The sequence below is a fragment of the Salvia splendens genome, chromosome 6 (genome assembly GCF_004379255.2).
Source record: "Salvia splendens isolate huo1 chromosome 6, SspV2, whole genome shotgun sequence".
In the NCBI taxonomy this organism is placed as follows: domain Eukaryota; kingdom Viridiplantae; phylum Streptophyta; class Magnoliopsida; order Lamiales; family Lamiaceae; genus Salvia; species Salvia splendens.
In genome coordinates, this window is record NC_056037.1 from 24,527,632 (window position 1) to 24,539,953 (window position 12,322).

The following is a 12,322-nucleotide window of genomic DNA, read 5'->3' on the forward strand; positions in this document are numbered from 1 at the left end:
TTCTTAAGTCTAATTTTTCCCGTTTTCCTTCTAAAAGTATTTTACCTTATGTCTTTTCAAAAAAAAGCATTTTAACTTTAAACTCTTCAACCTAAGTTGTTTTTCTTCCTTTAAATTAATCAAGATGTTCTTTTTAAATTGTTATCCATGCATGTCGGTCACGATCGCCGCGTTGTGGTACCCTTGTATGGGCGGTCGTGACAGTACACAACTCCAATTACTTGGATACCTTTTCCAAAACATGTGTTGGAATAACTCCACGCCTTGAGATGTGCTGGACTAAACTTGCCTCTAGTCCACAACTCGTGTGTTGTAGAAGGTACTGATGTTATGGTAGTTTCTTTAAGGTATAACTCGTTGTTTCCAACGTATATCCCATCAATGATAAGATGTTATTGAGTAAAACTGTTCACTTATCGAACTTATCTTCGAGAGACTTCGATATCTTCTTATATGACTATCCCATTCTTTAGAAGAATGCTTTGAGTAGTCAACTAGGATTTAACTCCCCCTACTGATCTTAACTCATTTGCTCGTCTCCTATGATGTAAACCATTGAGACTTACTAGTCTTTCTATGTTGCATAGTATTCTGAATCATTTGAACCACCAAAGAATTCTAACTTATAGTGCATCAACCAGACTTACTTGACCTTCAAGCTATATAACAAACAAGTTGTTAAAATCTCGATAGTCACTTGAGTTAGACAAAATCAGTTTGAACAATTACTAAGTACTTTCTTGGCCTTATGATTAAGTACCATAAATACTTTATCATTCATTGTTTAAGAAGTTGAACTGTGGTATTAAACTCAATCTTTTTGCAATTATATTGTTTAGATACTATGATGTATAATTTGTTTTTCTATGGTACTATGATAGATATTCGATCCACATTTCTCAATAATGCAAGCATTATCAAATGACATCGAACATCATTTAATCATTAACACGTTTAGAAACTGAAACTGAATTCTTTCCAAACTAAAATGTACCAATAAAACAAAGTCTTATACATCAAAACAAAACAATAAAGTGAGCATAAAAATAGCTCCCACTGCAACAACTGCCCAACTGGATCTAGATCTCTCTTTTAGAAATTGCATTGTTATCTAAGTCATTGCCCTTCTGTAGAAGAGGTCAATCCGACTCACAATGCGTCTTCTCTTTTGCCTTTTCACCCAATTTTTCGTGCCTTTATAGCTTTCATTGATGACAATTCAGCTCTTCCCTCTTTCCATTGCTAGTCTTCTGTTCGATTGAACTAAGACATAGGAAAGATGCAGCCTTGATGAATTCGTCAGCTATCATGTTATCTTCCTCCAAAAGTAATAGGGTGAATACAATGCTGAAAGTTTCCAACTCTTCAGTAACAACCTTCTTGTACTCACTTCCTATTACATTTGGCGATGAACTGAGTGTAGAAACTATTTGAGTAACTGAATCAGAAGATTCATCAAAACTTTCTATCTCTTTTGGATGTTCCAATAGAATCTGGACAACGTCCTCATTGGATATTCCTTTTTCATCGGTATAAACCAAGACTTATCTCACTACTTAAAAGAAAGTAGTTTGACATTCTTCCTCAAAGAACTTATCGAGTACATGCATAAAATGCATTCTCAAACTTTCTTTGTAGAATTTTGTCGAGGAAATGGAGGACATGAATTAGTGAGTACAAACTTTAAGTTTTCAGCAATGAGAATCTTATCCATTTAATATTTCCAGTCTACATAATTTTGGCCTTCGAGTTTGATTTCTTTAAGGTTCGCGGACATTATTAAGAATTTGGCTGAGAAGAAATAAAACTATTTATCACATACTATGCTTAATACATAATCGCAAACAACCACAAAACAATTTATGTATCTCGCAACCGTGAAAACCAAAATAAGTACGCCTCTAGGGAGGTCATACAAATTTGGATTCCAACAATTTCCTGGTCACAATACCGACGGATAGTCCAGAGACCACTAAGGTGGCATGGCCGCCAAATATTGCCTAAGCATTTACATAAATATTTGCATCTAGGAATTTCATTTCTGTTTTGATACTCCTTCTAGGGAAGGTCATACGCCACTAACAAAGTTCCATAGCTATCTTATAAATATGTTTAAACACATGAACTTGCAATTTCGTAGGATTACGGCTCCCACTAGGGTGGGTCGCGATAATATTAGAAACATGCTTCCAGTTTAAACAATTTACCATTAAGAAGTCTAATCTTATGAACTTGCTATTTCGTAGGATTATTGCTCCCACTAAGGTGAGTCGCGATAATATTAGAAACTGCTTCATATATAGACCAATTTATGGAGACCATATACAACGCAATGTTGTAATTATCGCTTACTCATTTTAAACATGGTTTTTGCATAATTATCACATAAGTAGATAAGACAGATAATCTACTTAAAACATATTAACACCAAATAAATAGATAAATCCATTTAATTCATGGTGATTAATCACATTGGATAATTATTGAAATTATTTAATAAATCTAGGGAGATTTAAATAAATAATTAATTCATTATCTTATCCAAAATATGAATTTCGGATTTGATAAATTTATTTGGATAATGACTATCCAAATTAATTTAGGATTTATCTAGATAGAATGGAATCTATCTAAATCCTCTTAGGATTATTCTAGATTTTATATGGATAAAATCAAATCCTAAAATTCAAGATAAAACTGACCTTGGATTATCATTATCTAAATCTTACCAGGATATTTCAGGATAAAAATAAATTTCTCCAAATCCATAAGACGAAGATAAAATCCAATCATTCTAAGATTTAAACAATATTAGATTATTTAGAATAAGAAACTAGAATATATCATATCTATTAGGATTTATTCTAGATAAAATTAACTTTATCAAAATCCAATTAGATTAGGATTATCTTGTATTATCTTTATCCAAATTTATCTAGGATATTTTCTAAATAGAAATAAATCTATTTATATCCATAAAATTAGGATAAACTAGAATTAATATTAATTAATTCAACTAGGATTTAACTAGATAGAACTAAATCTATCTTAAATCCAAAAGATAATTACAATACTGAATTAACAATTATCTAAATCTTCCAAGATATATTCTAGATAGATATAAATCTATCAATATCTATAAGATAGAGATACATTTAATTATCTAAATCTACTAGGATATTATCTAAATAGAATTAATTCTATAAATATCCACAAGATAAAGATAAACATGGATTTTAATTATCCAAATCTACTAAGATATATTCTTGATAGATATAGATCTATCAATATCTACAAGATATGGATAAACTTAATTAATATTTATCTTAGTCAATCAAGGATTCAACAAGATAGAATAAACTCTATCTTAATCCACATGACGTAAATAAATTTAATTACTATCATCCAAATTGATCTAGGATTTCTGTAGATATAATTAAATATATCTAAATCCATAAAATGAGGATAAAATCCAAATATAATTAATTCATTATTTAGTCTATCTAGGATTTATTCACATAGAATTAAATCTATATAAATCCATAAGACAAAGTAAAATTAATTATAATTATCCTAATTTATCTAGGATTTATCTAGATAGAATTAAATCTATCCAAAAATCCATAAAATAAGGATAAATTCAACTAATCCATTATTTAATTAAAAGTTAAATTGTAGATAATCCACTTTGATATATTCAAATATTATTCAAAAACCAATCTTGAATTTATCCAATCCAAAATTAGTTCCAAGGATTTAGGGAATCCTAACTAATTTTGAATTATCTCCAAAACTAATACCTAGGGATTAGGATAACCCTAACTAATCTTGGAAACAAGCATAATCGAGTCATGCTCGGCGACGCAGCACGAGTTCCGGAAGCCGCCGTCATCTCTGCAGCACACACACCTGCGCGTCGAGCTGCCCGTCGGACCGACGTTGCTGCTTTTGCTGCGTCGCCGTCGACTTCGCAGCAGCTGCTGCACCGCTGTTTCTGCTGCCGCCAGCGTTGCTGCGTCGTCGTCACTTGTGCGACGTCGTCTCTGCAGCCGCCTTGCTGCAGCGTTGCTGTCCGTCTGCTGATCTCCGATGCAGTTCTTGTCCCCGTCCGATCGGCGCTGCTTCTGCCTCGGTGTAGTCGCTGCATCAGCGACGTTGCCACCGCAGAAAGCCCAGCCGAATTCTTGACCATGAACAGCCATCAAAGATAGGTAACGATTGATCCTCGCAATTACCCAATTATATAAAAATAATTCACGAACATGCAATTACCCAATTATATAAAAATAAACATAGGTAACGATTACTAATTATGAGAATTGAATCTCCCAGAAAATATTCACGTAAATTGATCCTCGCAATTTGGTGAGAATTAATTCTCGCAATATATTATTCATTGCTCAATTCTCCTTCCGTCGAAGCCATGGCTGCCCAGTTCAGATCTTCGTATTCTTGGCGTTCTTCGTCATCGAATATTCATTCAAAAATAAACAACAAACACACAACGAAGAAATTCATGCATTCAAGCAATTCAAATAACATGAAATTAATCAACATAATCAGAGCCAAAAATTGGCTCTGATACCAATTGTTGGGGTTTGGAGCCCCTTGCACAGCGGAAGTCATGCATTCACAAATAAATCAGATCTACGGATCTATTTGACCGATTATGGGATTAATTAACTACATGTTAAACACAGAATTGCTTCCAAGAACGCACATAATTCATGTAAAAGGAATTAAAACCTAAAACATGAATTCCTACGGTTTAGAATTACCGATCTGATTCTCCAAACAATCGACGATTGCTTGCGCCTTCTCCACGTGATGTTCTTCGTACTCAACCACGAATCTTCTAATCTGTATCCCGAACTCATAATCTGACCTTTGGGTGGGCAAAGCTTATCAGAATCGAAAAGGGCTTGATTAGAAAGAATACAGAATATCAGTTTTCTCAAAAACCGATTTTTCGTCCACTCCCAGAGGGGAGCACGAAAATTATGAGGTTCATTGGTCCATAATCTCCTTTCTAATCTCCTTTTATATTGAGTTATAATGGGCCAGAATAGGGATCCATGGAGGTTGGACTTGGGCCAAACCTGTTGGACTTTTACTAATTAAATTGAGCCCCAATTTAATACAAGTCCAACAGAATATTATTATCATCCACTATAGTACAATAATATTGACTGCCCGTCCAATCCCAAATTACGAGTAATCCGGGCTTTGCCTCTTTAATTTATTATTTCCCGTGTTTAAGATATAAATATCCATTAATTAATTTAAGTCTGCTATTTGACTTTAATTAATTAATATCTTTTTCCAAGAGTTGTCTAGTTCAAAATCTTTATTTATTATTCTGGAATAAATTCCAACCGGCCGGGTTTCTGAATAATAAAACCTTTTTCGAACACCTCTTGAGGATATTATCAAACTGGACACACCCAGCACACGATTCATTGCAATAACAATACTAGTACCTCTAGACATTAATCACCACTACCCAAGATATCAGGATTCTTGGATTGCGAAAAATCCGCACCATTTGATAAATCAAAGTAGTGCATAATCAATATCGTATGCTCAATGTTATATCAACAATGATTAAGAAATAACAATCACCGAGACCTAGTCTTTCAGTAAATAGCAAGAAAGATTTATCTCAACTGTTAGATCCTTCAGTGCTATACCACACCAGTGTCATTTATTTCCTAAGGTAAGGAAACATGCGGACTGACACTGCAACCTTTCACGATAGGTAGCCAAAGCCTATCTGGGTTGTGAAATTCTATTTCTAATTCTACAAAGGACCGACTGCGTCACCTTCTGTGAACGTCGTTTACGACCAGTCTACTATGTAGAAGAATTAGACTTATTTGCTTCTTATACATTTAAATGTTTGAGATACATCTTACAAATGCACAAGCAAACATCAATGCGATAAAATTAATTATTCTCGCCTTGGGTTAAAAGTGGATTGTAGAGTTTATTGTATACAAGCAATTCTATCCGTGCAACATACTCGAAATATGCTTTTCAGTATACCAATCCTAACATGTCTTACCATGTTGCGTCTTCATAAGTGCCCTGAATTCTTTGAACTTTTCAAAAGATTCTGACTTGTGACGCATCAAATAGACATATCCAACTTTCGAGTAGTCATCAATAAAGGTGATGAAATACTGAAAGCCGCCTCTAGCTTGAGTAGTCATTGGGCCACTCACATCAGAATGAACGAGCTCAAGTACTTCCTTGGCCCTATTACCCTTGACCTTAAATGGTCTCTCAGTCATCTTGCCTTCCAAACATGATTCACAAGTTGTATAAGGTTCTATTTCTAGATCCTTAAGTAGACCTTGGTCTACCAACGCTTCAATCCTAGTAGGGTTAGCATGACCAAGTCTAAGGTGCCATAAGTACGTTTCGTTCATTGAAACAGAAGGAGATTTTCTTTTTCGATAAACTTTCGATGTTGAGTTAGATTCATTTTTATGTTGCATAAACTGTGTAGACATTATAGTGTAAAGGTTGTTTTCCATGATACCACGACAGATATAAGAACCACATTTCTTGATAATGCATGAATCATCAAATGAAATCGAATATCCATCAGAAACAAGTTTAGAAACTGAAATTAAATTTCTTCCAAACGAAGGTATCAACAAAACATTGTTCAACACTAAAACTCTATCACTAGAAAAATGTAAATAAACGTCTCCCACTGCAACGGCTGCCACTCTCGTAGCATCGCCCAGCTGGATCTCGATCTCTGTTTCATTCAACTGCCTTGTTACCTGCATTAAATCAGGATCAAAGCAAACATGATCAGTAGCTCCAGTATCAACCACCCATTGCTGAGTAGATACAACTGCTAAACATGATTCAACATCGAAAGCTTGGTGCATACCTGAGCCATTGGCCTTTTTAGGACAATCCAGCTTCCAATGCCCCTTTTCGCCGCATTTGAAACACTTGCCACTTTGCTTCTTGTTCGTGTTCACCCGTTTCTTTTTGCCCTTAGCTATCTTTGGTGCTACAACATTCTGGGCTTTCTTCTTCCCCTTACCTGGCTTAGAGCCTGAGGAAGACGGCCTAGAACTCATCATAGCAGCCTTTGTCTGGACCATAAGATCCTCCGCTGACTGCAACTCAGTCAACAGTTCAGCTAGGGTGTAAGCCCTCTTGTTCATCTCGAAATTGAGCTTGAACTGCTAATAGCTAGCTGGCAAACTCTGAAGGATTATAGTTACTTGGGACTCGGGATCAATGATCCCTCCCAAAACCTCAATTTGATTGAGGTGGCTCATCATCTCGAGGACATGGTCCCTCACAGATGTGCCCTCCTTCATAACCTTAGTCATGATGCTCCGAAAGGCTAAAGATTTAGCCGCTCGATTCTGAGTACCAAAAAGGTTATTAAGATTGTTCATAATCTCAGTAGCAGTGTTCATGCCTTGATGCTGATGTTGAAGTACAGTTGACATAGAAGCCAGCACGTAGCACTTCGCCATCTTATTGACTTTACGCCACTTTCTGTATGTGTCTTTCACTGCTGCAGAAGCATTTGCAGCAGGTTCGGGTGGACATTCCGTAGTGAGCACATATTTGTACTCTTCGGCAGTGAGAACGATATCCAAGTTTTGTTTCCATACGATATACTTATGACCTTCGAGTTTGTGTTCTTTAAGAATGGCGGAAATAGGATTGAACGACATCTTGATTTAGATTTAGCTGAGAAAATGAATAGCTTATTGTTACAAACTATGTAAGATTCTAAAGAGTAAAAACCATTAAAACAGTTTAGATTCTCACAAAAGTTAAATAGAATTAAGTACACCTCTAGGGAGGTCAAGTAAATAATTCATATTTAACAAAATTCTGGTCACAACATCGACAAATAGTCCAGAGACCACTAAGGTGGCATGGCCGCCAAACGTTGCCTAAGCTTGTACCATTGAATATTCACCCCAAGAATTTCGTTTCCTTATTGATACTCCTTCTAAGGAAGATCGCACGCCACAAACAAAATTCTACAGTTATCTCACAAGTTAATTTAATCTTCTGAACTCTGCAATTTCTTAGGATTAAAGCTCCCACTAAGGTGGGTCGCGATAATATTGGAAATCACGTCTAGATAAAATTGAACTTTATTTTGAGAAGTCTAACCAATGAACTTGCTATTTCTTAGGATTAAGGCTCCCACTAAGGTGAGTCGCGTTAATATTAGAAACTGCTCATACATAGACTAATTCTTTGGAGACCATATACGACAGGGATCGTAATTATCGCTTAGTTATTTTAAGGTATGGTTTTTCTTTTAATTACCACTTAAGTGAATTAGGCAGAAAGTTCACTTATATTAATTTCAAATTAATAGGTAGTTCTATTAAATCCATGAAATTAAACTAAGATAATTAAATAATTTGATTAATTAATAATTAATAAATTATAAATAATTAATCAAATATTTTCTTTAATTAATATTAATCGATTATTATTAAATAATAATATTAATTATAATACTTATCCTTTTCCATTAGATTTAGGAAATCTAGATATAATAGGATTTAATTGAAAAATACCTATCCAAATCATCTTAAGATATATTCTAGATAAATGAAATTTATCAATATCTTATAGATAAGGATTATAATTCAAACCTATCTATATCATGATAAGTATATATTGTCGATATAATCTACATTAAATTCCAATTTATTTCTTCCATAAAAAATATAGAATCCTAGATTTATAGAATTTATTTGAATAACCAAATCTAATCTAACTAGGATATATCTAGGTAGATATAATCTATCAAAATCCATAAGATATAGATTAAAAATTCAAATATAGATTATAAGTCACCTGGATTGAAATGGTTTGTTTGCTGGCCAAGTAAACTCAAATATAAAGAGTTAAGCTTTAAATGAACTTCCACGAGACAACAACAATTATTATGCTCAATTGACCAAAATGATCTTGTCCTATCGTTATACTATTATCTAATAGAGATCGTACAACAATAGTGTATAGGTCAATTGAAATGAAATGGTTTACTATGTGCAATATCAACCAAATTGATCTTATCTATATGCTATTACCTTAAACGGGTCGTACAATGAAAGTTTATAAGTCAGCTGGATTGAAATGGCTTGCTTGTTGTCCAAGTATACCCAAATATAAAGAGTTAGGCTTTAAATGAACTTCCATGAGACAACAACGATTATTATGCTCTATTGACCAAAATGATCTTGTACTATCGTTATGCTATTATCTAACAGAGATCGTACAACAGTAGTGTATAGGTCAATTAGAATGAAATGGTTGTTAGAGTTTGTATATAAGAAATCACCTTTCGAGTGATTGAATAGTGTAAAACTCTATATGATATTTTCCAAAGGAATAAAACAGATTATTGTTGTCATAATGTTGTTTTGTTTTACATTTTATGGATGTTATTGCATATTTAAATGTATAAGCAACATAACAATGTCTAAGTCTATGTTTTAGTAGACCGGTTGTGGGCGTCGTCCACTTTAAGGTAACACAGTCAGTTCTAAACAAAGAAAGAGATGAATTTCACAACCTAGATAGGCCTAGACTGTTGGTTTTGCAGCGGAAATCAATTTAGTTTGATTGAACGATTTACATCTAAACATGCTTTTAACCCAATTGTAAACTAGAAACATGTTTATAACAAGCATATAATCACAGACTGTACTGAATATATGCAATTAAATACAACATACGTAGGAATTCAAGAATTGAATTCAATCACCTTCTTCAATTTATCTCAACCACGGATCTTCTGATCTGTTCCCTTTTAACTCAAATTTGACCTTTGTGTGGGCAAAGCTTGTCAAATCCTCAAAAGTTGGAGAAGAATTGAAGACAGAAATCTCTACGGAAGAAGAACCCTAAAAAATCGATAATTTCTCTCTACAGATTGTAGAGATCAAATTTTTACGTAGAATTAATTTATCTGTCTTCTTTTCTTCTCCCTTTAATATTAAGTTAATTATTTTGGGCCAGACCAGGGATCTGTGGAGGATTGGATTGGGCCACAGTTCAGGCTTTCACTAATTAAATTAAAATCAATTTAATTCAAGCCCAAACATAAATATTATTATCATCCACTATAGATATAATATTGACTGCCCGTCCAAACTGAAATTAAGAGTATTCCGGGACTTCCTCTTTAATTAAATCATTTCCCGTGTTAAAGATATAAATATCTATTAATTAATATCAAGTCTGCTAACTGACTATTATTAATTAATTTCTTTTTCCAAGAGTGGTCTAGTTTAGAAACATTATTTATTATTCATGGAATAAATTCCAACTGGCAAGTTTTCTGAATAATAAAACACTTTTCTAAACACCTCCTGGGGATATTATCATACTGGCCTCCCCCAGCACACGATTCATTGCAATAACAATACTAGCACCACTTAGACATTAATGATCATTACCCAATCTATCAGGATTCTCGGGCAACGAAATTCCCTCACCATTTGATAAGTCAAAGTAGTTTTCAATTAATATCATATGCTCAATGTTATGTCAACAATAATTAAGAAACGACAATCACCGAGACCTCGTCTTTCTGTAAATAGCCAAGAAAGACTTATCTCACTGTTTGATCCTTTCAGTGCTATACCACACCGACGTCGTTCATTTCCTTAGGTAAGGAAACTTTCGGACTGACGTCGCAACCTTTCACGATAGGTAGTCAAAGCCTATCTAGGTTGTGAAACAATTTTCCTTCTGCAAGAACCGACAAGTTACCTACTGTGAACGCTGCTCACAACTCGTCTACTATGCAGAAGACTTAGACTCATTTTGCTTAAACTGTGTATTTAAATGGAAAACGCATTTCAACATCTCATAAATACATAAGCAAAATACATTGTAACAAAATATTCTTTCTCATAAAATGGTAACAAATGGATGGATAAAAGAGTTATTACATATACAAGCATTCGAAAGATGCTTTCAGTATACTAAACTCTAACATAGACTACCTATCGTGAAAGAGTTATTTCTGCTTCACACTCTTCCAAATTACGGCTCCACCTCCTAAAGTAAACACTTATCCAGAGGTTGATTTTCTCGAATCCCGATCAGACTGAAAGTCTGAATCAGTGTAACCCAAAGTATATATCTCGGATGCCTGGTAAACTAGACAATACTCCTTAGTTCTTCTCAGATACTTGAGTATTTTCTTTACCGCAATCCAGTGTCCTAGACCAGGGTTTGACTGATACCTTGCTACCATGCCAACGGCAAAGCAAATATCGGGCCTTGTGCATAACATAGCATACATGAGACTCCCAACAACTGATGCATTAGGGGTCCTTCTCATAGCTTCTATCTCAATAGGTGTTTTGGGACACATATCCTGAGACAGGGTGATTCCATGGCTAAAAGGTAGAAAACCTCTCTTGGAATCTTGCATGCTAAAGCGTTTAACTATCGTATCGATGTAAGATTCTTGAGATAGGCACAACATCCTTTTTCTGGCGGTTCCTAAGAACTTTAATGCCTAGGATGTGTCCAGCTTCTCCCATATCTTTCATCTCAAATTGACTTGAAAGCCAATCTCTCACGTCTGACAACATTTTCTTACTGTTTCCAATCAACAGTATGTCATCTACGTAGAGTACCATGAACACTACATTCTTACCATGACCAAACTGTTAAGTCTTGGTCAAAACACATGTTCCATGATCGGGATGCTTGCTTGAGGCTATAAATGGCCTTCTTAAGCTTCTACACCATGTGTTCTTTGCCCTTGACTACATATCCCTCGGGTTGTTCCATGTAGATGGTCCCCTCAAGACTTCCATTTAGGAAAGTTGTCTTGACGTCCATCTGCCATACCTCCCAATCCATGTAGGCTGCGATAGACAAAAGAATTCAGATTGACTTGAGCATAGCTACTGGCGAAAAGGTCTCATCGTAATCGATACCTTCTCTCTTGATATAACCCTTAGCTACTAGTCTTGCTTTGAAGACTTTAACTCGTCCGTCAGGTCCTCGTTTGCGTTTGTAAATCCATTTACTCCCAATGGCAGTACAACCTTCAGGTAGGACTAACAAATCATAAACGTCTTTGTCTATCATTGATTGTAGTTCAGAATCCATTCCTTCTTTCCAGGAATGACTATCTGAATCTGTCATCGCCTCTTTAAAGTTCCATGGGTTTGATACATTGCCGTCTGGGTCTAAGTCAGATGACTCACCTAAACCAATGTACATTTCTGGTTCACGAGGAACCCTCCCACTACGATGAGGCTCTACAATTTGTGGTACAGAAGTT

At 34.8% G+C, this 12,322-nt stretch overlaps 1 protein-coding gene across 1 annotated transcript; it reads right to left on the reverse strand.

Annotated features, from left to right (window-relative positions):
• Positions 1–6,774: 6,774 nt before the first annotated feature.
• On the reverse strand, positions 6,775–7,715 carry LOC121809005. The gene is made up of 3 exons (XM_042209555.1): positions 7,320–7,715; positions 6,908–7,208; positions 6,775–6,794 (listed from the first exon to the last, which is right to left on the reverse strand). Exons 1-3 carry the CDS (start codon positions 7,713–7,715, stop codon positions 6,775–6,777), a joined length of 717 nt encoding a protein of 238 aa, XP_042065489.1.
• Between the last annotated feature and the right edge of the window lie 4,607 nt (positions 7,716–12,322).